This window comes from Magallana gigas, chromosome 9 (genome assembly GCF_963853765.1).
Source record: "Magallana gigas chromosome 9, xbMagGiga1.1, whole genome shotgun sequence".
NCBI lineage: Eukaryota > Metazoa > Mollusca > Bivalvia > Ostreida > Ostreidae > Magallana > Magallana gigas.
This window is the reverse complement of record NC_088861.1, coordinates 20,963,189-20,990,454: the sequence shown is the minus strand read 5'-3', so window position 1 is coordinate 20,990,454 and position 27,266 is coordinate 20,963,189. Positions and strand designations below refer to the sequence as shown.

The following is a 27,266-nucleotide window of genomic DNA, read 5'->3' as shown; positions in this document are numbered from 1 at the left end:
TCTTGGCCAAATGGTTCTTCAGATTTTTTAAAATTTCTCATTATTTTCCAATAATTCCCAATTATCTCCCTTTGCAAAAGGGTGTGATCCTTAATTTTCATAACCTTGAATCCCCTTTGCCTAATGGTGTTTTGTGCCACGTTTGTTTGAAATTGGCCCAGTGGTCTGGAGAAGATGTTGAAAATGTGAAAAGTGTGATCAGAAAAGCTCACTTAAGCTTTCAGCTCAGATGAGCTAAAAAGCAGAAGGGGTGCTTATAGGAGAAAGGGCGCTCATAAGGGATAATACTGTAAATTAGGATACTTTTATCTTCATACTCATATCTATACTACTATATTAAAATAATAGACTCGATTTTTTTATCTTTAATACCGAGAAATCAGAAGAGTACTGTAACAAATGATCGGGTTTGGGGTTCCGATAATTTTTATATCATACGGGTGTTATCTTTGATGCTAATGGTAATGTGCGAGGATAGTCCGGATGACACTTGTATATATAAGAGCACACTCGAGAGAAGAGCTGATTCTGTGTTCGGCTGTCAAAGGAGTAGGTACGTTAATACGACTGCACAGTGTTTGTATTGGGTTAATCTTTAAATAGAGCATCAATATTTAATCGTATTTTATTAACTGAGTGTACCTGGCTGCAGCTTGTGTCGGCTGCAGGGATACAGCCCTGTGCATATGATATAGGCATAGAGCCTTATCAGGACAGATCTCGCAGGTCTCGAGGCTGAGACTTGTGCCTCGGATAGAGCCCCGGGTTATAACCCACAGATCATCAAGCCCCATCCTTTTTTTTGCATGCTTAAGGATAGGTCATCCTTACAACTATCTGTATATATTGACTCGTAATTTTTGTGATAGTTTCATGCCGGTATTCATATATGATTATTAAATAATCACATTCCCCAGACTGGTCTCAATCACCGAACCCAAAACATGTTACAGTACTCTCTTTTGTTTTATATATCTTAAACATCATTGGTACTTGAAGATTACAAATTTGTTTTTATTTTTTCTCAATCAAGCTTCGCTAATTAATAATCAATGAAAATTCCTTTAAAAAATCCAGAAATCATCTGAATTTTTTGGATTTTACAATCCTGCACATAGGCATTACATTCACGCTTATTCATGGGAGGCTCTTTTATTTCCACAATATCCAATTTGCATGGATAAATTCAGAAACAATAATACAAATACACGTAAATCATTGAAAATTTGTCATATATCCTATTTATCAATTGAAAGGAAATACGGGAGATAACTCTTACTCAGTGCATTTAATATAAAAAATCCTGAGAGTTCGAATGTCAGCATGGTGTGTAAATTCGAAGCGACAAAAACGTACTAGGTGAAAAAAGCGTTTACACTGTAATTCTTCATTAATATGAATTAAAAATTTGATGAAAGGTATCTACAACCTCAAAATGAGTTGTTATGAATAATTTAACTCTTATTTTCAATGCAGCTTCATTAATTTAATCCAAAATAGTTGTAATTTTTTGCTACATTACAGGTATATGGGAGGCATTTTAACTGTTGTGAAGGCCTGTCCCGAGATACAGTTATTTTAACTAAGCAGAGTTTAGTGAAATTAATAGCATTATTGTAGGCTGAAAGCTTGGTTATGTAACTGCAACAATAGGCTGTGTCCATGATCTATTTCGTAAATGTCCGATATCATATGCAATGTCAACCCGTGCACACACGGGTCAAAGTCTAGTCACAAGTTATAATAAGTACAAACCCCACTTTGAACCAGTGTAACTGATCTCCTCGCAACTAGAGCTTCCATCCTCATCATATCCTGTCACCAACAATGTTTGATTTGAGTCTGTACAAAAGAACAAGATGAGTTTGATAAACACAAATACTCCAAACAATATAGTCTATTTAAATAATCATTATTCTTTTAAAATGACATACATTTTTCATCAATGTCCAGGGGCCACATCACTCACCTGAACAACAGTAGCATCAACTCTGATCGAATTAGCATTACAGTATCAAAATTAAACTAGTAGACTAATTGTTCTCGAACAATTAGAAGTCTTTCCACCTTAATATTTTAATAAGATTGCTTAATAAGGAATACATAAAAATTATCATACCTATAATATATGTTGTACTATAAAAACGGAAAACCACAAACCCATAACAAATTTTTTTTAAGAATTTTTTTTTATTTCAAGTTATTTCTTTAGGAATTCCATGTTGTTTATCGTAAACATTTATTGAATTACTTTTCTGAATTTTTTTGCACTTACTCTGTACAAAACTGAGCCAAGTGAATATTCTTTACACAAGCATATAAACAGAAAAATGAAAAGCTGTCAACGTGACAGCAAAGCGGGTTTTCTTTTATGTGAACTGTATCCATAATCCATGTCAACCCGTATCCATTGAAATGGAGTACCCTAAAGCAATATTTTGCCAAAAAATGACTAAGTTCAAAAGCTGGTATTTTTTTTCATAAGTAACCAGAAATCAAAATCCTAGCAATATGCACACCTCTGATATATGTACAATTGATCTGCAAAAGAACAACTTTTTATCTTAAAAACTGTAGGAGGAGTTATCCGTACAATGAGGGTACCCTATACGCAATATTTTGCCAAAAAATTACTAATTTCACAAGCTGGTATTTTTATCATTAACTATTGGAAATCAAAATCCTAGCAATATGCACACCTCTGATATATGTACAATTGATCTGCAAAAGAACAACTTCCTATCTCGAAAGCTGTAGGAGGAGTTATCCGTACAATGAGGGTACCCTTTTGGCAGCCGCCCACCCGTCGCCCTTTTAACCATTTTAATAACCGGATTTTTAAAAACCTAAATATAGAAGAGCGTGTACTAGAGGCTAGCTATCTTTGTACAATATGAATGGGTTGACTGTAAAAACAAGTTCCACTTGAGTAACCACATGACTTGATATGATACATGCTTATAATCATTAGTCCCTTTTCTAACAGGATGCTTTTCTAGTCATATCACATGTTGAGTATTGCAGTTCTCAAAAAGATCCTTAATAATTGCTTATTATATATATGGGATATAAATCTACATCAAACTCTGAACCTTCTTGTCTTAGCAATTGTAAAGAATCATCTGGCTGATTAGTTTCTGAGAAGATTTTTAAAGATTTACTCTATATATTCCTATGTTAAACTTAGACCCCCCATTGTGGCCTGACCCTACCCCAGGGGTCATGATTTTCACAACTTGGAATCTACACTACCTGAGGATGCTTCCACACAAGTTTCAGCTTTCCTGGCTAATTAGTTTTGAGAAGAAGATTTTTAATGATTTACTCTATTTATTCCTATGTAAAACTTCGACCCCCCATTGTGGCCTGACCCTAGCCCAGGGGTCATGATTTTCACAACTTGGAATCTACACTACCTGAGGATGCTTCCACACAAGTTTCAGCTTTCCTGGCTAATTAGTTTTGAGAAGAAGATTTTTAATGATTTACTCTATTTATTCCTATGTAAAACTTCGACCCTCCATTGTGGTCCCACCGTACCCCAAGGGGTCATGATTTTCACAACTTTGAATATACATTACCTGAGAATGCTTCCACACAAGTTTCAGCTTTCCTGGCTAATTAGTTTTGAGAAGAAGATTTTTAATGATTTACTCTATTTATTCCTATGTAAAACTTCGACCCTCCATTGTGATCCCACCGTACCCCCAGGGGTCATGATTTTCACAACTTTGAATATACACTACCTGAGGATGCTTCCACACAAGTTTCAGCTTTCCTGGCTGATTAGTTTTTGAGAAGAAGATTTTTAATGATTTACTCTATTTATTCCCATGTAAAATTTCGACCCTCCACTGTGGCCCCATCCTACCCCCGGGGATCATGTTTTCACAACTTTGAATCTACACTACCTGAGGATGCTTCCAAACAAGTTTCAACTTTGAATCTACACTACCTGAGGATGCTTCCACACAAGTTTCAACTTTGAATCTACACTACCTGAGGATGCTTCCACACAAGTTTCAGCTTTCCTGGCTTAATGGTTCTTGAGAAGAAGATTTCTGAAAATTTCTCAAAATGTTTTATTAATTTCTAATTATCTCCACTTGAAAAAAGGGTGTGGCCCTTAATTTACACAACTTGGAACCCCCTTTGCCTAAGGATGATTTGTGCCAAGTTTAGTTGAAATTGGCCCAGTAGTTCTTGAGAAGATGTTGAAAATGTGAAAAGTTTACGGACAGACGGAGAGATGGACGACAGACAAAATGTGATCAGAAAAGCTCACTTGAGCTTTCAACTCAGGTGAGCTAAAAAGTGGTTTTATCAAAGTTTCAATACTTTCAGGGGCAATAACTGCTAGAAGGGGGCCTCAGATCCTTTCAGTATTAATAGAATAAAGAACCTTTTAAGTGCACTGAAGACATTGGTAAAAGTTTCAAGTCTCTATCTCTTGTGGTTTCAGAGGAGTAGTGATAACAAGTATTTAGTATAATAGGGGCAATAATTCTGTATTTATTCATAGGTGTGAGTCAGGGACTATATTTTAAAATGTCTTAAGATGTCCTACTACATCCATGAAAATGTTTTTCTCTAGCACCCTAAACAGAGATCTAAATATTTATTGATGAACAGATAACCAAATGACCTTGACCTTTGACCTTAATGTCATTTTGTTAAGCCAAGGTAGATGCTCATCCCAAGCGGTCCAAAGTCTCTATGATGAATAATAAAAATGTTGGAAGTAATTTTATGGAAATCTAAATAATTTCAGGGCAATAACTACTAGAAAGGGGCCTCATATCCTTTTAATTTGGTATGAATAGATTGAAGAACCCTCTAAATGTACTAAAGACATTGGTAAAAGTTCCAAGTCTCTATCTCTTAGGCCAGCATTTTTTGAAATTTCGATTTACAAACCCGCCGACCCTATTTTTTTAAAAATTCAAATAAAAATAAAAGGACCAGAACTAGCTATTAATTTTATTTTTTCCTCCGACGCGACATTTTCTTTCTGGTAAAAATAAAAATAATGTTGATGCAATCACGTACGTGTAGTCTGAATTATTGTTTTTCATGCATTGATTAAAAAGACCAAGTTCTTTCCGATCAAGTCACAGGCACTAGAAGTCACTAAAAAAACACCATTGGGCCTACTCCTGTTTGCTTTCGTCCAACCCTACAATTTACGACCCTATTAAGTTTTGTGATCGGCAACTTAGCCAGAATTTCCTCAAGAAAGAGAAGTTGAAGTCTTTTTCTATCACAATTCCGTAAATTAAAAAAAAACCTCATTGGCGCAAGAAAATGATAAGTTACTTATTTAAAAAAACGTTTTTTGCAAAATAAATTCTAAAATAATCATAATTTAACCGTTTGGAAATAGATCCTCTACATAAATATTGATAACGGTTGTAAGTGGGTCATAGGGTTGGACTAATACCCCTAAACAGACTGAACACAGGAGCCTTATGACTGAAGGAAAGAGAATGATTTTATTTGTCATTAAGCTAACAAAATAACGAAACATTTCCTTTATTAAAGGTATAATTACATAAAAAAATAAAATTTTAAAAATTAGTTCGTCTTTTTTAAATAAAAAAAACTTGTTTGATTTTTTACTGACATTTATGGACATGCTTCTAATCCAATTTATTTTCAGTAACAATATTTTATATTTTGAATTTGTGAATAGCATTGTTAACTTAATCAGATGAATGATTTCTCAAACTTCTTCCTATTTTTCTGCAAGGAAGAAGTGAAAACTCCCTTAATTTTTTTGGTCTTAATGTATAGGTACAGTATGTACTTGTATATATATACATGTAATTATATATATAAAAAAAAAAAAAAAAAAAAAAAATCGTTTTCATACATGCATATACAATATATTAACACAAATTTTTAGTGCCCATGGATAAAATATGTTATGATAAGAACATCATCAACAACCAAAATTACTTATATATTTAAAAAATGGCAGCTCCTGGACATGTGTTCTTATTTTAAAAATAAAAAAAATATTGTTGAAAAATTGTTTTATTTTTATTTTTTTTCTCGACAGACAAATTTTTCAATTTTATTTTTATTTTTTTTCCCTCCTCCTACCCAAATAATTTGAAAAATATTTCGTAAATCTAAAAATTAAAAAATGCTGGCCTTATGGTTTAAGAAGAGTAGCAATAACAAGCTTTTCGTACAAAAGGGCAATAACTTTGCAAGTTCTGGAAGTAATCAAGCAAAGGGTACTATAACTTTAAATGCTCAAAACCATAAAGAAAAAATTGTTTTTAATATCCCTAGAAATAAAAAAGCTGTCCCTGGAAAAAAAGAGAAGAAAAAAAATAATACTTGTAGACCAATTATTCACGGAGCAATTAGAGGCCTTTCCCCCTTTCCTAATGATTCCAATCATTTCATTTTGGTACCGCCCTACTCCCAGGAATCATGGTTTGAACAAGTTTTATTCTACACAGTCTGACAATGCTTCCACACAAGATGCTTTTCTGGCCTAATAGTTTTGAGAAGAAAATTTTTAAAGATTTTCTCTACATCTTCCTAGGTAAAAATTCATGCCCCCCCCCCCCCCCCCCCCCCCCCGCCATTGGGGCGCCACCATACCCCGGAACTATGATTTAAAGAAATTTGAATTTACACTATCTGAGGATGATTCCACTCCAATTTGAGCTTTTTTGCCTAATAGTATTTGAGAAGAAGATTTTTAAAGATTTTCTCTATATATTGAAATTCCTAGTAGGCAAAATTTGATCCCCCCCATTGTGGCCCCACCCTACCCCCAGCAAGGACCATGATTTGAACAAACTTTAATCTACACTACCTGAGGATGCCTCCTCACAAGTTTACGCTTTTCTGGCCAAATAGTTTTTGAGATGAAGATTTTTAAAGATTTTCTCTATATATTCCTATGTAAAAATTAATCCCCCATTGTGATCCCGCCATTCTCCCAAGGACCATGATTTAAACAAGCTTGAATCTACACTATCTGAGGATGCTTCCACACAGGTTAAGGATTTTGGCCTAATAGTTTTTGAGAAGAAAATTTTTAAAGATTTTCTATATACATTTTTATGTAAAAATCAATCCCCTCTTTGTGGTCCCAACCTACTCCCCGGGGACAATGATTTGAACAAACTTGAATCTACACCACCTGAGATATGCTTCCATACAAGTTACAGCTTTTCTGGCCTAATTGTGTTTGAGAAGAAGATTTTTAAAGAATGCCAATAAATTTTCAATAATTCTAAATTATCTCCCCTTCAAAGAGGGTGTGGCCCTTCATTTGAACAAACTTTAACCTTCACCCAGTGATGCTTTGTGCCAAGTTTGGTTGAAAACTGTCCAGTGGTTCTGAAGAAGAAAATCCTATTAAAATATCATAAATGTATTTGTCAACAAGAGGCCCATAGTGCCACTTTGCTCACCTGAGATACAATGACTTTAAATGGGCCTTCAAAAGATATTGTGCCATATGGCTCCTCTGCAGAATAACAAAATATAAATATTGTAAAGTATTTGAATTCTACACTCATTTTTGCATACATGTAATCCTTGACATGTACCTTTATTGAATACTATTTTTACCTTGAATAAGAAAATCCTACGCAAGATATAAAACTATTTGGTAGGGGTACACTGTTAACTTCCAATTCCCTATATTTTCGTTCTGCCCCCCCCCCCTCCCCATATTAAAAAGCGATTCCAATATATAAGAGCATATCGGTACATTTTCTTCCTTAACTACTTACAAGTTAATGTATTTTTAAAAAAAATATATGATCATATTTATTGTGTTTTATTAAAAAAAAAATTCCTAAAGATGTGAAGAAGAAAATTGTACCTCAATGCACTCAATTCCTCAAAATAAAAACATTAAAAAATTTAATTTGTCTTCCCCATCACACAGGTAACTCTCGATGGCTCGAACTTCGATCCCTCGAAGTTCTTGATCGCTCGAAGTGAGTCTAGGGTCCCGATTTTTTTCCCTATATAACTAAGCAAATTTACTCTTGATTTCTCGAACTCTTGATCTCTCGAAACCCTTGATCCCTCGAAGTCAAACTGAAGTCCCGTTATTCATAATCTATAGTTTTTTACCCTCGATACCTCGAAGTCGCCCTGTATCTCCAAGCGCTATACCTAATTAACACCTACTTGGTCATTTAAACTGCTTCAGGCGTTAGACGCGGGACCAGTGTCACGGGTTGTTTATTTAGGCGACACTTGTCCTGCAAGGTGATAATTGTTTGATGATTGCCCATACCGATACCTAATCTATAATCAACACCAACCGTTTTACGATAATTTGGAGACGCAATGAAAATGAGAAATTAATTGAGACGAAACGATGATATTGAGCCATGGTCAAATTTTAGAGCTATAAAACTGTAAAAATTATGTTTAGCAGCATCATTGTCATTATAATGATTATTCCTGAACAAGTTCTTACAGCTGGTGAAGGACCCGTACAGTGGGAACAATGGGTGGTACTCAGTTATCACATTTATGACATGTCGATCGTCTCGCAGTACAGTAGTACTGAGCAATCTGGTCTTAATATGATGCATAAAATAAATAATTATTATGAATTTATTTAATACTTGTTTTATTCAGTTTTAAAAAAAACCCATCAATTTCTGTATATTTTACTGAAAAGAAAACGTTGTTTAAGCACGTGCGTAAGGTTAGCACTAAATAAATGGCTGAATCATAACATCCGGTAAGACTAATTTTAAAACCCGTCGGTCAACCTGGAAAATTCCGAACTCTTGAAAACTCGAACTCTTGAAACATCGAAGTTTTTCCTCGGTCCCATGGACTTCGAGCTATCGAGAGTTACCTGTAATTAAATGATTGTTGTTTACCTGGCCTAAACTCATGTGACTTTTATAACCTTACCTACACTTTATTGATGAATACACTGGAATGAAAAATGTTGTCACCTGACATGTTAAAAGCTATTATAATCAATGTATTGACAGGCAATCACTCTATTTTACTAGGGCCATCCCATTATTTTCATCTTTCTTAAAAAACAGCAAATGGCTACAAAGCAGGATAATTTACCACTGTAAAATTTCTTAGGAATAGCGATAATGCCTTTATACCCGTAACAGAAATGTGTATTTACTCGTGTCTGAAAAACTATTAAAATTGATGTAGATTTCATATTATTCATTGTACCGTATATACTCGCCTATAAGTATTGTTCGCCTATAAGTCGGTTGCCATTTTTCAAGTTTATTTTCAAGATTTTGCCATTGACCCTCTTATAAGTCGGGTAATTTTTTCTGGATAATCAGTCTACAGATTGCCAATCAAATAAGCACATTTTATCAAGCATGACTATATTCTAGATAAAAAATATTGGTGTTTGACCCCTCTGTTATCATTTCTAGATGCAATGCATTTTAAAAGTGTTGTGTTCAGTTAAGACATCTATCCTGGATGAATAACTTTCGATTTTGGACGCCATTTTTTTTTTATTGATACACTGATGAAAACTTGGTGTAAGCTATAAAAATATTTAAAATACTATTGAAAATAAAATGACAGTGATTTTGATCCCCTATTGACTGATTATGATGGTATAGCTCCTTTTAAAAGTGGTGTGTTAGCTTGTGTTGTTTTAGGTGACATGCCACCTACTGCCACCAATATAGCTATTATGACCTCATGTGTAATTTATTATGAATAATTATAAAACGATCTTTATTTTTTTTTAACAGACCAGCAATTATTCTTGTGTTTAATTTTTTAAGTATAAATCAGAAATTGCTGTTTTGTAATCCCACTAGATCGCTTTTAGATGCCATGTTTTTTAATAGTTTTCTGTAAACAGAGTTATCTTTCTTGAAGTTTGTAACTTACGATTTTGGACGCCATTATATTTTTTAAACACTCATTACAACTAGATTATAGCTCAAAAACTATTTTAAATGCTACTGGAAATAAAATGACAGTGATTTTATCCCCTACTGACTGATTAGGGTTGGTAATTAGCCTCCTAAACTAAGTGTTGGCTTGTGTTGTTTTAAGTACAGTTATACCTACAGCTATTATCACCTCGGGCGTAAATAATTGCCTGTTTAAATAAAAAATACTATCAAATACACCTTGTTCATATTTTAAGAAAAACAGTTGAAACTTTCAATGTATTTATTAAGTGTTGATCTTTTTAGTAATTAAAAAATCAAAATGTCAAGTATAGGGATCGCAAGTCAAAAGTTGGAAGCAAAATGGCACCCAAAAACGAAGTTTTACTCAGTGGAAAAATTATCTAATTGTATGTCATGGCTATAAGTCGGACCCCTACTTTTTATTCAAATTTCTACTCCCAAAATACCGACTTATAAGTATATACAGTATATAAAAGGGGCCCTAGAGATTAGTTACAGCATATCATCCTTTTAATTGTTTTTGTACAGGTATTTCACATTAAGCGAGGCATTTCTAATGATCAACCAAAGTTTCAGCATCAATTGTAGAATTATAAGCAAGATACAGAGCTCACAATTCTGCTAGGTTTGAGTCATATTTTGTTCACGAGTTAATAATATTCAGCTTAAGATTTTTAACTTGGTATTTCCTATTCAGCATTTAAAAGGAAAAAAAACTAGAACTGTCCTAATGGGACTAATACCCCCGCAAGGCTAATTTCAAATGGGACAAATAATTGAATTGAATAATAAAGGTTTGGAACACATACAAAAAAAAAATTCTATAATTTCTAAAAAAATTTCTTATTATTATTATTTTTTTTTTTTTTCCTTTTTTTGTCCACAAGATTTCTCAGAGATGGCGGGATGGATTTTCTTGAAATTTTCAGGACTGATAGAAAATGATAATATCTCTAGGCGTTTTTTTCATTTTTTCAAAATTCACTTTCTGTCGTCCGTTTCCTGTCCCGCGTTGAAAAAGCTTGTATCAACGAGATCTCAAAAACGATAAAGACTTGAACCTCCAAACTTTGAGGGATGATAGACCTATAGTTGTAGATGTGTTTAAACTATTTTGTTTTGTTCGTCGTAACTTCCGGTCGTCACCGGAAGCACTTCAAAAATAACTATTTTTTCGCATAAAATTCATTTTCGATGAAATAAATATATAAGTATAAATCTATGCATAGGTTATCTATGCGATGTTAACTCAACAAAAAAATTCTACTTCCGGTGAGATATCTCAAATATCTCAGGTAGCTTTTTTGAAACACATTTTGTACAAACGAGATCTCAGAAACTATTAGTGATCAAAGCACAAAACTTTCATGGATGATAGACATTTGATTGAAGTTGTGTTTAACCGGTTTCGTTTTGTCTTCCGTCACTTCCGGTCCACACAGGAAGAGTTCAAACAAATCGAGCTGTTTATCAGTTTAACTTATTTCCATTGATATTTGTAGTGTGCTGGATGAGAAATGAAGTACAAAGGGCAAGATTACAAGATATATTAAATACAATTTAGATTGAGCACTTCCATTTGTCCGTTTCCTGTCCCGCGTTGAAAAAGCTTGTATCAACGAGATCTCAAAAACGGTAAAGATTTGAACATCCAAACTTAGTGGGATGATAGACCCATAGCTGTAGATGTGTTCACACTATTTTGTTTTGTTCGTCGTAACTTCCGGTCGTCACCGGAAGCACTTCAAAAATAACTACTTTTTCGCATAAGATTCTTTTTCCATAAAATAAATATATAAGTATAAATCTATGCATAAATTGTCTATGCGATGTTAACTCAACAAAAAAATTCTACTTCCGGTGAGATATCTCAAATATCTCAGGTAGCTTTTTTGAAACACATTTTGTACAAACGAGATCTCAGAAACTATAAGCGATCAAAGCACAAAACTTTCATGGATGATAGACATTTGATTGGAGATGTGTTTAACCGGTTTCGTTTTGTCTTCCGTCACTTCCGGTCCACACAGGAAGAGTTCAAACAAATCGAGCTGTTTATCAGTTTAACTGTTTTCCTTTGATATTTGTTGTGAAGTCGATGAACAATTAAGTAGAAAGGGCAAGTGCAAAAAAAAAATTTAATTACAATTTACATTGAGCACTTCCGTTTGTCCGTTTCCTGTCCCGAGACAAAAAACCTTGATTCCTGGAGATCTCAAAAACGGTAACGACTTGAATGATCAAACTTCGTGGGATGATAGACCTATGTATGTACATGTGTATACACTATTTTGTTTTGTTCGGCTTAGCTTCCGGTCGTCACCGGAAGCACTTCAAAAATTTGTTTTATTCATTTTACATAAAATGAAAATATCAGTATACAATCTTACATATGTCATCTATATAATTTTAAATTGGCAAATAAATTTTACTTCCGGTGAGATATCTCAAATATCTCTATGTAGCTTTTCTTTTTACAAATTTGATGTCCGCAATATTTTCGTCATTGTAAGTGATTGAGACACGAATCTTTCATAGATTGTTTGATAGAATTTTGATTGGGGATGTGTTTAACGGGTTTAATTTTGTAAACTGTCACTTCCGGTTCTTACCGGAAGGGTTCAAACAAATCCTGTTTTTAACAAGTTTAGCTGACTTTCTTGGAATTTCATCTAGCCTGATAAACAGTGATGTACATTAAGCAAATGTACGAGAAATACCAGCTTTTGTTTTTATGAATCACTTTCGTTCGTCCGTTTCGGTCCCGAGACAAAAAATATTGTTTCAAAGAGATCTTAGATTTGGCAGAGTCGTGAACAACCAAACTTTGAGGAAGGATTGACTTATGATTGTACAAATGGTTAACATTTTTGTTTAGATCGGCGTTACTTCTGGTCGTCACAGAAAGTACTTAAAAAATTGATTTCTTTTTCATTCTCGTTGTTTTACATGTAAGTAACGTCTGGATATATCATTCACAATAATTATCATATCAACTTTTTTTTTGCATGTAAGAGAAGCAATGTCTTACAGTTAAATTGATACATGTATATCAGAACGGAAGACCTTTTTGTTGCTTTTGCAACAAGTGTCTAGTTATATTATTTATTTCCTTATAATGATAGAACTTTTGGTTTACATGAAACAGTTTTAAAATAGCCCCAAAACCATCACCCATTTTACAGATTATCAATTTCCCCTAAACACATGCTCCATCTGAACCATGGCTCAGATAATGGCTCCCTTGGGACAAATGAATTCAGCCACACTTGTCTTTGATGTTCTTATTAGCTCCTAAGAATTTATCATTGACAAACAAAACCTTTGCATTGTCACTTGATAGAATACTTATAAAAATAATTTTTTTTTATTAATTAAGACATAAAGACAAAAAACCTCCATCTGGATGTATTTATATCAATATATTTTAGAGTGTTTTAATACTATTGATTAATTAATAAAATCTGTAAGGATTACCTCCCTTACTTTTTAACATTAGTGTACAATATATAGAATAAGGAAAATGAAAACTGTCATAAAATCATTAAATCTTGTCTGATCTTAAAAAAAATTGCAGGTGCACATCTTCAGATGGTGTTCAACATATGTACAAATTTCCAAACTGTTCCATGCAGTAATAAAAAATTATATAGAGGGGACAAAGTTGCGTCTACAGACAGACTGACAGACAGACGGACAGGGTGAAACCAATATACCCCCCTAAACTTCGTTTGCGGGGGTATAATAACTTCTCACAAATCAAAAAATAAAAAAAAATAATGTTGGTGTTGTAAAGGATTCTGCAGAATCCTTTACAACACCAACATTATTTTTTTTTATTTGTGAGAAGTTAAAATAACCTGCACCTGCAATTTTTTTTAAGATCAGACAAGAATTAATGATTTTATGACAGTTTTCATTTTCCTTATTCTATATATTGTACACTTATGTTGAAAAGTAAGGGAGGGTACAAGTACTGACCACTGTGAATGGAGTCCATGCCTGATGTCATAATGCCACTTTGGAACACAACACTGGATACAGACTGTAGAGCCTGGGAAAGTTGGGCAACCTGCAATATATTACACTAAATATTTCAGCTGATATATTTCAATTCTAAAATAAATACAATGTCTTCTAAATAGCTTCCTCAAGGATTACGTTTACTCATCGGCATAAAAATATTCCACTATTAGGAACAAGAGGCCCAAAGGCCACATCGCTCACTCAACAACAGTTCCTTGTTTCATTTCATATTAGATTTTTAAAATATTTTACCAATGTATTTGTATGTTAAACTTAAAACTGCTCTCAGGGCTCCAGTATTAATCCTGGGGTCACAATTTTAGCAATTAAGAATCTATAGGATGCTTGCATAGTAAATCTCACAATTGTAGCATTGTAGTTTGTGAGAAGATGATTTTTAAACATTTTCCTTAAATACTTCTATGTTTAACTTTGAAACTCTCATAAGGCCCAAGTATTGGTCTGGAGGTCACTATTTGTATACGTATCGTAGGATTTTGTTAAAATTTTGGCTAAAAATGATCAATTCGACTAGTCGTCCGCATCGACGATTCGTCGGGAAAATACGGTACTTAATCTTTGACATATTTACTTTAATTAAGGAATACCAATTTTACTGAAATTAAGGTCTTATGCAAAATATATAACTAAATTTTCAGTGGTGTTCACAGTTAACTTCCATAGCCCCCCCCCCCCCATCACTTTATAAAACGATTAAATTACCGTACATGAGAGCATAAAGGTACATTTTCCTCCTCCACTACTCACTAGTTATTGCGTTTTATTTTTAAAAATCCTATATGTGAAAAAAGAAAAGTGTACCTCAATGCACCAGAATGGATGCTCTTAATTCCCTAAATCAAAAAGATTGAAAAATTTAATTGGCCTTCTCCATTATAAACGATTGTCGTTTACCAGGCATGAATTCATTTCGTATGACGTTTTATATCCTTACTCACTTGATTGAAGAATAAACTTAACTGAAAAATGTTGTCAAATATGTTAAAGAGCTATAATTCAAATTAATGTATTGGCAGGCATGTCGCTCTATTGTACTTTATAAAAAAAAAAACAAATGTCCATAAACAAAGATGATTTTCTGTTGCAACAATTTTTTAAGAACACCGATAATGCTTTTATCCTCATAATTATAATGTGTGAGGAGTATGGAAACTGTTTAAAAGACGTCGTATTCATTTACTTGTGTTCGAAAAACTATAAAAAATTTGTGTAGATTTTATGCAATTCATCATTGAAGAAGGGGCACCAGAAAGTAGTTACAGCATATCATCCTTTAAGCAAGACATTTCTATTGATCAACCAAAATTTTAGCGTCAATCGTAGAATTATAAGCAAGATCCATGGCTTAGTTTGAGTCATGTTTTACGTATTGCCGACAAGTGTGGGTGGGATGTCGTGCAATAATATCAAGATGACCCTATTACTGATGACGCTGATGATGCTACTAAGCTTAGTCAAGCTATTTTTAGAGCAAAGAAAAGAAACAACAACAGGAAGCCTTATGAGTGTATTCTGGACAAGATTCACAAGGACTTCCAGGACAGTCTTTTCGTCCGCATGGGCAGGATTTTGGATCTTTTCACCAGAGCAGAGTATGGAAGATATCCCTATTATCAGCCGTTCACATCATCTCAGCAATGGTACAGAAGGGCGGCATCATCTTCAAGTGGAAGTAGCGGAGCAGCAGCCCGGAACATCTGCTTCTACTGCAACAAGTTCGGACACTGGGCCAACAAATGTCCGGAAAAGGGAAACGGCAGTTTCACAAACAGCACCAGCAACATCATGCAGCTAACAATGACTTGGTGAGAGACTGTATTATGTACAATGTGTTTGAATTTAATAACTCTACTTCATCCAAAGTTAAAGGCAATTTAAAAATGCATTTAGATTTTTGGGAAAGCCAAATACATGCTTCAGATTTTATTATGAATGTTTTACGGTATGGTTATATTATTCCATTTGTAACTGAGCCGATAGCAGTGTTGCTGAAGAATAACAAATCTGCATTTCAGCACAGAGATTTTGTTGAGTCTGCTATTAATGAGTTATTGGTTTCAGGAATAGTTGAGGAGCAGACAGATAAACCTTTTGTTGTTAATCCTTAAACTGTAGTTGTTAACTCGAAGGTAAATGTAGGTTGATTTTAGACCTTAGACACGTTAATCAATGTATTGACAAAAGAAAATTTAAAATGGAAGGTATTGTGCATGCATAACAAATGGTTATGAAAAACGGATTCATGTACAAATTTGACTTAAAGTCTGGGTATCATCATGTTAATATTCATAAATTACATCAAAAGTATCTAGGATTTTCATGGAAGTTTGAAAGCAAAACCAGATATTTTATTTTTACATGTTTCCCTTTTGGATTATCAAGTGCTCCATATTTATTTACAAAGTTGCTCAAAGTTGGTCAAATTTTGGAGATGTAAAGGATTTAAATCTATTGTTTATTTAGATGACGGATGGGGTATAGCTGAAGATTATGCTACCTGTGTAAAGGTTGCTTTGGAAGTTGAAAAAGACTTACATTGTGCAGGTTTTGTAGTGAATAAAGAAAAGAGTGATTTTAAACCTCAGCAAGTTATTAAGTGGTTAGATTTTGTATGGAATACAAACAATGGAACTCTTGCAGTACCAGACAAAAAATATTTAAAATTTCAGGAAGATATTAAATGTGTTGCTCATAACAAAAATTCTGTTACAGCAAGACAGTTGGCTAAAGTTACAGGGAAGATTGTTTCATTTTCATTTAGCCTTGGTAATATTTGTTATATTAAAAATGTCTAGATACATGCATATAGCTATAGCAGAATGTTTATCTTGGGATCAGATTTTATATACAGATGCAAGCAACACGACAGGAGCAGGTTATTCTGTTAAAACTTTTAATTCTGTAGTTCATTACATGTGGACACCCGAGCAGAGATGTCAAAGTTCTACATGGAGAGAACTTAAGCTGTACACTGATAAGCAAAATGTTGTAAGAATTGTAGGGAAAGGCAGTATGAACAAAGAATTACAAAACTTAGCACTGTCAATCTTTACTGTTTGTTTGCAGAACAAAACTAGATTAGAGACAGAATGGATTCCAAGATATGAGAATGAAATTGCCGATGCTTACAGTAAGATTTTTTATTTTGATGACTGGTCAGTGGTTGATCATATTTTTCAATTGTTTAATAGGAAATGAGGTCCTTATGAGTATGATTTATTTGCAGATTGTAATAACAATAAATTGGAGAAATTTTATTAATACCAGATTTTGGAATACAGCAGGAGTAGATGCTTTTGGGTTTGACTAGTCAGTTGGTAATAACTGGATTGTACCTCCAATTAATTTAATTGCAAGAACAATTAATCACTTGAAATTGTGCAAAGCAAGAGGGACTATTATTGTTCCAAAGTGGCCGACAGCAACATTTTGGCCTATTTTGGTTAAACCATTTTCTGGAAAATTTCAAGATTTTGTTAAAGAATGGGTGGAATATTATAAGCCTCATATGTTTTTTCAGAAAGGGTCTCACAAAGTGTTGGTACTTCGTATCGATTGTACAGATTTCTGAAAAGTTTTTGCTTTGGTATTCCTAATTTTATCATATTATGCCTTGATGGGGCAATATGACTAATTAAGCCTTGATGGGGCACATGAACTGTTAAGCCTTGATGGGGCATTGTGTTTGATTTAGCCTTTATGGGGCACATTGACTTAATAGCATTGATGGGGCATATACATAATTGATTAAGCCTTGATTGGGCATTGTGTTTGATATAGCCTTGATGGAGCATTGTATTTAATATATCCTTTATTGGGCATTGTATTTGATTTAGCCTTAATGGGGCATTGTGTATGATATAGCCTTGATGGGGCATTGTGTTTGATATAGCCTTGATGGGGCATTGTGTATGATATAGCCTTGATGGGGCATTGTATTTGATTTAGCCTTAATGGGGCATTGTGTTTGATATAGCCTTGATGGGGCATTGTATTTGATTTAGCCTTGATGGGGCATTATGTTTAGTTCAGCCTAGATGGGGCATTTTCTTTTTTGGCCTTTATTGGGCATTGTAATGTGTATTATGATAGTTTAATTAGTCTTTATGTGACATTAGATAATATTATAATTGATGATGGGTTCTTTGTGACTTAAGTCTTAAACATTATTCAATTATTTATATTTTCAGCTTGCATGTACATTCTCACATTGGAAAGAAATTAGAGAGATTCAAGATCCAAGACTAAAGGAAACAGTGTTTGGAATGGGTAATATAGTACTGAACAGCAGATCTAAAAATACCTATAAAAAGTATAGAACTTATTTTCTGAAATTCAATTTAAGGCTTGGTGTAAAACATTTGATTTTCAGGATTTACCTGCTTTACCCTCCACAGTCGCAGTTTATTCATCTTATTTGATACAGATCAATTCTTCAGCAGCGGTTATTGATGCAGCATACTATAGTATTCAATGGCCTCATTGCATAAACCTGTGTAACAATCCATGTGATAACAGTCTTGTGAATTTAATTTCAGAAGGCGGAAAAAGATTAAGGTGCAAACCTATAGTTAAGAAGAAACCTATTACACCAGAAATTTTAGAAAAAAATTATGGATAAGTTTTCTCAGGTTGAAAATTTGTATCACTCCAGACTTGTTTGCATGGTACCATTGGGTTATGCTGGTTTTCTGAGGTGCGATGAACTTGTACATATTAAGATGTGTTATATTAAGTTTCATCAATCTGGTTCACATATTGAAATCAAAATTGAAATCAAAGGCCTGTGAAGGGCCAAAATGGCGTCGAGTTAAAGTTAATTTGAAGAATAAAAATCTAAATAAAGTCATAATAATCTCCACTATTACATAAATGCATATTATAATATTTTTTTATTTTTGTTATTTATGGTTCTCCTTCATTAGGTACTGTAGATTAAAAAAAAAAAATCCTGAAAACAAAGTATGATTTTGTAACTCTTAGTAATGAGTGTCCTTAACATGAGACCAACTTTTCTTGTTGTTTGCTGGAGATTAATTTTATAAAAATTGAGTTGGGCGGTCAATTTAACAAAAATGATATTTAATATAGATTTTACACAGTCAACTAAAATAGTAGATATATTAGAAATTAAGTGTGATTTTTTTCATATTTTCAAAAATCAATCTGATTTGGTTATTGACCATTCATTTAGAAATTGGTATCAATTATACCTACTTTTTAAAAACAAATATAAAGACAAATACATTAGTCAACTTTCAAAAATAAAAAAAAATGTTTTTATCACATAACTAATTAAATAACAATTCATAACAAATTGACTCACCTAATTCTTAAAAAATGTTGAATGTTAATTAAAAATCTAAGTTTAGAAATATCTTAGGAGTTAAATTTTTTTTCTCTCTATTCATATAGAATTAAATATTTAAATTATGATTGTGTTTAATTCTATATATTGTAATTTGTATACTGCTGATAAACACACTGTCTCTTATTATCAGTTTGATTTAAAATTCACATGGGTCCAAATGACACGGACCGAAAAGATCAGGGGTAGATAAAAGAAAGCACCCATTTACAAAGTGAAAGTAGTTCACTAGTTGGTTTAAGATAACTTTTGGTTGTAGATATACTTATCGCTCAATGTAGGAAGTTTTGTTTCTAAAAGATCAAACTTTTGTGCATTGTCAATATTCCATATGGATACAAAATAATCTGTTTTGCAGGCTGGTATATTTTTATAACCAAATTGAGTAATTTTGTAGGCCTACATGTAACTATCGTATGTGTCTCCGTGCAAGTGTATTCGTCCGCCGAACTGCTGAAACCCAGACATATTGTTTACAATAAAATATGAACATTTTCAAAGACATCAACCATTTCGTATCTGCCAACTCGTTTTGTTGACGTACAGTTCTGCTCGAAGTTGAAGTATGTCATCTGTTTTTCTTTAAACACGTAAAAAAACTTTGCACTCATTTGAGTTGTTTGGCTCCTTAAAAATTTGCAAACTTCCGGACGTACGATCCCTAGATGGCTTTCGAGCTTCGCTCGACGCCATAAAAAGTAAAACAGATGTGTTTAGACAAAGTAACATAGTCGTTATAGCTAAAACAGGAAATAAACTCTGTCCTGTTAGTTATCTTGAAAAATATATATCGTACACTGGTCTTGTATTTAAGTCATAAGAATTTATTTTCAGAGCAGTCACATCTTTTAAGAAAGAAAATGTTTACAGGTTGAGTAAAATAAACAAGCCTTTGACATATACTAGAGCGAGAGAACTTTTCTTAGATGCTCTTAAAATTGTTGGAGTTGATTTCAAAGAATATGGTTTACATAGTTTGAGAAGTGGGGGAGCTACAACAGCAGCTAATAATAATGTTCCAGACAGACTCTTTAAAGTACATGGTAGATGGCGTTCAGAAAATGCAAAAGATGGATATGTTTTGGACAGTGTTAACGAAAAGTTATCTGTTACTTTGAATCTTGGATTATGATATCTTTAATTTCTTAATTGCATAATTAGTATACCTTTGGTGTCGAACTGGTTGATAGCTCACTCACTCTAACACCCGTGTTGTTGTTATTTATAAAATACTTAGAATAGAAATACTTTATGTTCGGATGAGTGTAACAAAGGAGAACATAAATAAATTTCTGTAAGTTGTATTTTTTACAGACTATTTCTTTTAGCACAGTTATACAAGTTGTTGTTTGGCTGTAGTATATATAGAACCGATCAGGTATAGACAGGTCATCAAAGAGCAATCAACCCTTTCGAACACGATTTTTTTTTTTTTTTTTAAAGGTTCATGTGCGTATGATGAAGTATACTTGATATGTATTTATATATAAAGTTTACATTGTATTTTGTAGATATATTTGGAAATATACAATTATTGGGTCTAATTCCAGTTCATCGCTATTAAAGTCGCGTGCTGATTCAGCCTGATTGTATATTACGGCGAATAAACTGGTTGATAGCTCACTCACTCTAACACCTGTGTTGTTGTTATTTATAAAATACTTAGAATAGAAATACTTAATGTTCGGTTGAGTGAAACGAAGGAGAACATAAAGGCCTTACACATTTTATACTACGATCATTATGGAAAAACAAATACTTTCACGGTCAACTGGTAAGATGAGCCTAGTGAGTGGCCGGTTATTGAAGATAACATTTCAATTTGCATTGACTTAGTAAAACATCAACAGTTGTTGTACATAATATCACACTTTATCAACACGGGGGTCGTTCAGGCCCAAGGTCATTGCCATCAATCATTCACAACAACAGACTTCCTAGTACTTAACTTGCTAGTCAACTCCATTTGCAAATCCAAAGGTGACACTTACACAGATTCTGAAACTGAGGTCAAAAACATTGAAACCTCAAACTCTGAAACTGAAGAAAAAGACTCAGAAACCTCAAATCAAAAGCATTGAAATGTCAAACACATCACCTTACAAAAATGGAAATGTGGAGAGTTCAGGGGAGACTTGTGATAACTGTACTACCCCTAAATTCAGAGCTGTCAAGACACCAATAGTTTGTTACAACAACCTAAAGATCTGAACTTACTTCAAAATGCATTCACAGATGCCCTTTCTATTATGAACAAATCCCAAACAGGTCTTCTGCAACAGCTTGGAGTCAGTTTCTGTAAAGCCATTGAAACCTCCCTACAGCCCCTCATTGATAGTCTGAAACAACAACTACCAGTACTTGCAGTTCAACAATTAGATGAAAACATCAGTAAAAAGGAGAGGAAAGTTGATACTCAATCTGAAGTCAAAAAGCTACAGGGACATGTTAATTAAACAGTTACAAACAGTCAATACCTCATTACAAACAGAGAAATTTGAGACAGCTATAGAAATATCAAAACTTCAATCTCAACTAAAACGGATAGAATGAAAAGAAAATCCACACATATCACACTAGAGACAAATATTAGATCACTCACTGAGGATAATGAAAAGTTGCAAAAGCTCTGTCAACAAAATGGTGAATTTGAAAAGCTGATGACAGGCTACAAATTGCTAACAGAAAAATGTTGTTCCAAATTTGAAAAGAACCTCTCTTTTAAATCCCAACTATCAAGCAGTTTCGGCATTTTCAGTCAGAAAGAAGCGACCGCTGATGACATGATTATGACCTACAAGAAACGTAATGAAGACTTGAAGGAAACTACCAGTAATCAGGAACCTAGAAAGCCCACAGCTTTATTACTAGGAACTTCCAACATCAGTGGAATAAGACCAGAAAAACTATCAAAGTACGTAGATGTTACTAAAGACACTGCATACACTCTAGACGAAACAACATCCAAAATTGAAATGAGTGAAACCAGACCTGATGTTATTTTACTTCATACATTTACCAACGATATAAAGTCTACACTCCAGAAGAGTGCCTAGAAAAACTTGTGAAAATCACCAACCTCATCTCAACGAAATGGAACAATACAAAGACCATAGTCTCCCATAAAACCCCAAGAATGGACAAAGAAATTTACAGAATAAACTCTGAAATTCTCCATGGTCTTATCAAGAGGAAATATCTCACCAATTCTCAAATTGAATATAGCACACCTGTGTTTGTTGAACAATTCAACTGTTTTTCTGTAGGTACATCATCAAATGGAAGGTATTATGGAGGTCTAGCTATTCTAAGAAGGAAAAAATTAAAAGATCATATCATTAAGATACTTCCTACTACATGTAAAGACTACCAGTGGTTAAAAGATAGGTGGATAAGGCGTGTAAAATGCCCATACACAGTCGGACAAGATCCTGACAAATTAAAATATCAATAAATCTTATCTATTTTTTAAAATCATTTAAAACAATATATATTTAACATATCATTGATTTTAAACCTATAAATATGTTCAATACTCAGAATATGTGGACTCAAATAGACGTGTACGCATTAAAACCTGCAAATAGTGTCCCTTTTTAGAACTTTGAGGCATTTTCTTTATAGAGTGGGTCTGGGCTCCATATTTTTCTCATAGTCTAATTAAGGTCTAATGAAAAACAAACCGAATTCAATCAACAAAAACGTGGAGAGATGACCCACTATACGTTAAAAATATTATTTTGTATCCCAACAATTGAACGTTTTAAAACAAGAGGCCCAGGGGCCACATCGCTCACCTGAGCGACAATTGCCTTAATTCTGATCAAATTAGCATTACAGTTTCAAAATATCTTGACAACTAAGTACAGTAGATCTTGCTAAAAAAATTGAAAATCTGCCAATTTTTATCCACCTCTTTCTTTTGGTAAATACCAAGCCCCTTTTGTTGTTGTACCTGTAAGAAGATTTTTCTCTATTCCTATATACCTCCCCCCCCCCCCCCCCCCATTTTGTGGCCCCACTTTTCTCTAGAGTATCATGGTTTCATCAAACTTATATCTGCATAACCTGTGCTTTCACACTAAGTACTGAGTTTTGGACCGAAAAACTTTCCCAGAATATTTTTAAAGATTTTTCTCTATATATTCCTATGTAAAAATTCAAACCGCCATCACGGACCCGCCCTACCACTAGGGACTGTGATTTTAAATTTACAATACCCGAGGATGCCTCTACATAAGTTAAAGCTTTTCTGGCCAAATGGTCTTTAAAAAGAAGATTTTTAAAGATTTTCTCTATATATTCCTATGTAAAAATTCATCCCCCACTGTGGCCTCACCATACCACTGGAATATTATTTTAAAAAACTTGAATCTATACAATTTGGAAATGCTTCCACTCAGATTTGGGCTTTCCTGGCCTAATAGTTTTGAGAAGAAGATTTTTTAGAGATTTTCTCTATGTATAAAAATATATCCCCCATGTGGCCCCGCCATACCCCCGGGGACCATGATTTGAACAAACTTGAATCTACATTATCTGAGGATGGTTACCCGCCAATTTGAGCTTCCTTGGTCAAATAGTTTTTGAGAAGAATATTTTTAAAGATTTTCTCTATATATTCCTATGTAAAACTTGATCCCCCAATTGTGGCCCCACCATATCCCCAGGGACCATGATTTGAACAAAATTGAATCTACACTATCTGAGGGTGCTTCCTGGCCTAATTGAGCTTTTCTGGATTAATAGTTTTTGAGAAGAAGATTTTTAAAGATTTTCTCTCTATATAAAAATGTATCCCCCAATTGTGGCCCTGCCCCACCCACAGGGACCATGATTTGAACAAACTTGAATCTACATTATCTGAGGATGGTTACCTGCCAATTTGAGGTTTCTTGGTCAAATAGTTTTTGAAAAGATTTTCTCTATATATTCCTATGTTAAACTTGATCCCCCAATTGTGGCCCCGCCCTACCCCCAGGGACCATGATTTGAACAAACTTGGATCTACACTACCTTAAGATGATTCCATTATAATTTGAGCTTTCCTGGCCTAATAGTTTTTGAGAAGAAGATTTTCTTTATATATTCCTATGTAAAACTTGATCCCCCCATTTTGGCCCCACCCTACCCCCGGGGACCATGATTTGAACGAGCTTGAATCAACACTACCTGAAGATGATTCCATTATAATTTGAGCTTTTCTGGCCTAATAGTTTTTGAGAAGAAGATTTTTTAAGATTTTCTCTATATATTCCTATGTAAAAATTCATCCCCCTATTGTGGCCCCACCCTACCCCCGGGGACCATGATTTGAACAAACTTGAATCTACACTATCTGAGGATGCTTCCACTCAAATTTGAGCTTTCCTGGCCAAAAAGTTTTTGAGAAGAAGATTTTTATAGATTTTCTCTATATATTCCTATGTAAAACTTGATCCCCAAATTGTGGCCCCACCCTAGCCCCGGGGACCATGATTTGAACAAACTTGAATCTACACTATCTGAGGATGCTTCCACTCAAATTTGAGCTTTCCTGGCCAAAAAGTTTTTGAGAAGAAGATTTTTATAGATTTTCTCTATATATTCCTATGTAAAACTTGATCCCCCAATTGTGGCCCCACCCTAGCCCCGGGGACCATGATTTGAACAAACTTAAATCTACACTACCTGAGGATGCCTCCACACAAGTTTTAGCTTTTCAGGCCGAATAGTTTTTGAGAAGAAGATTTTTGAAAAATACCAACAAATTTTCAATAATTCTCAATTATCTCCCCTTTAAAGAGGGCGTGGCCCTTTATTTGAACAAACTTGAATCATCTTCACCTAGTGGTGCTTTGTGCCAAATTTGGTTGAAATCTGCCCAGTGGTTCTTGAGAAGAAGATGAAAATGTGAAAAGTTAACAACGACAACGACGACAACGACAGACAACGGACAAATTGTGATCAGAAAAGCTCACTTGAGCCTTTGGCTCAGGTGAGCTAAAAACAACACAAATCCGTAAATTCGTAGCCAAAGTAACACATAATATTTAAATAGCATACTTTGTTGTGTCTGAAATGGCTCAGTGGCTAGAGTTCCTGACATAAGCTAACCTTATATATATCTAGGGTTTTTATGGTATGGGTTCGATACCACCAGAATTTCAGGCAATATTTTTTTTTCGTATTTTTTGTAAAATATATTAAAAACTGAATATAGTTAGACATTGTGCTTTGGCAAACTCGTATTAAAATATAGTTGAATAGATTTAATTGGGAAAAAATAAATTCAAAATTGTATTTTACGACTAAACCGAATGGGCATTTGCGCCATCTTATTCCCCCATCTTCTTTGATAAGAATCATTTCCATCTGCATTCAGACCTCTACTTATGTGATTTATATATGCCCACTGCCAACTCTACCTTCTCCTAGACATTTACCATATGACATATAGGAATTAATTGAGAAAGATCTTTTGTATTACAAAGACAAGAGGCCCATGGGCCACATCGCTCACCTGAGGAACAATAGGTATGATAAAGTCAGCTACATGGAGTCATAAAACAAACAATCTGGACAATGTACAATAATACATGTAGATCCTGTATAAGTAAAATCCATTTTTCCCCCTTGGAACTCGGATAGCCCTGATTGCTGCCAATATTTACAAGAGCAGACTTTAATCACCGCTCCTGCACATATATAGGGACTCAAAGTTACGCAGGCAGGGATGACCGCACACCTACGCAACTCAACAGGTACCAACGTTTACGCAAGCAGGGATGACCGCACACTTGCACCAACAGCTCAACCTAACGCAAGCAGGGAGTGCCGCACACTTGCGCTAGAAAGGCCTGAACACCAGCATGGATGACCATACATTAGTGCTCCGCCGCTACCACCACCAATACAAGCAGATGTGACTGCACACTTGTATTAATGCGATACAGTGCAGGAATGACCCAAACTTTGTATCGAAGGTTAGAAAACACTTAGATTAGATAGAGCAAGGATGTTCACACACTCAATCTATCCATACCTGTTCAAGTTTAACCCCAAACAGTCGCTCATCGAAATGCAATAGACACTGTCCCTATATATGTGTCAACCTAAAATAATTCATAGTATCTAAAAATTGGAAATCAAAAATAAACAAAATAATCTGGCCTTACCCAAAACTTCTTATGCAGAACAACTTATATACATTGAATATTTATTATTGTATAAAAATAATCATCACAATAATTGGTTAACAGTGGATGCATTAATTAAAATAATCAAGAATCAATAAATCAAGGGCAATAACTCAATACAGTAATACAAAAAGATTCTAATTAAAAAATAGCTGCCTGCTTCAATTCTATAGTCATATCACATGTTGAGTATTGCAGTTCTCAAAAAGATCCTTTACAATTGTTTATATATGGGATATTTAGCTACATCAAACTCTGAACCTTCTTGTGAGGCCGAAGAATTGTCCTGGAGCCAAAGTTTTAACAATGATAAAGAATCATCTTGCTGATTAGTTTCTGAGAAGAAGATTTTTAAAGATTTACTTTATATATTCCTATGTACAACTTTAACACCCCCCCTCCATGTGGCCTCACACTACCCCCAGGGATCATGATTTTCACAACTTTAAATCTACACTACCTGAGGATACTTCCACACAAGTTTCAATTTTCCTGGCTGATTAGTTTCTGAGAAGAAGATTTTTAAAGATTTACTCTATATATTCCTATGTAAAACTTCGACCCCCCATTGTGCCCCACCCTACCCCCAGGGATCATGGTTTTCACAACTTTGAATCTACACTACCTGAGGATGCTTCAACAACAGTTTCACCTTTCCTGGCTGATTAGTTTCTGAGAAGAAGATTTTCAAAGATTTACTCTATATATTTCTATGTAAAATTTTAACACCCCCCCAATGTGGCCTCACCCTACCCCCTG

At 34.1% G+C, this 27,266-nt stretch overlaps 1 protein-coding gene and 1 long non-coding RNA gene across 10 annotated transcripts in view; one reads left to right on the top strand and one right to left on the bottom strand.

Moving 5' to 3' along the window:
- Positions 1 to 27,266, bottom strand: part of LOC105328367 (peptidyl-prolyl cis-trans isomerase G) — a 159,642-nt gene that overhangs the window by 69,256 nt on the left and 63,120 nt on the right. For all 9 annotated transcript variants that reach the window (XM_034475580.2, XM_034475573.2, XM_034475582.2 and 6 more), the window contains 2 exons: positions 13,896 to 13,986; positions 1,756 to 1,842 (listed from right to left, as the gene is read on the bottom strand). In XM_034475580.2, the coding sequence (XP_034331471.2) occupies positions 1,756 to 1,842; positions 13,896 to 13,986 (178 nt within the window). The remainder of the gene's footprint in view (positions 1 to 1,755; positions 1,843 to 13,895; positions 13,987 to 27,266) is intronic.
- On the top strand, positions 16,354 to 18,348 carry LOC136271788 (uncharacterized). Its single transcript, XR_010709786.1, has 3 exons — positions 16,354 to 16,727; positions 17,028 to 17,091; positions 18,152 to 18,348. It is a non-coding gene; the product is annotated as an uncharacterized lncRNA (long non-coding RNA).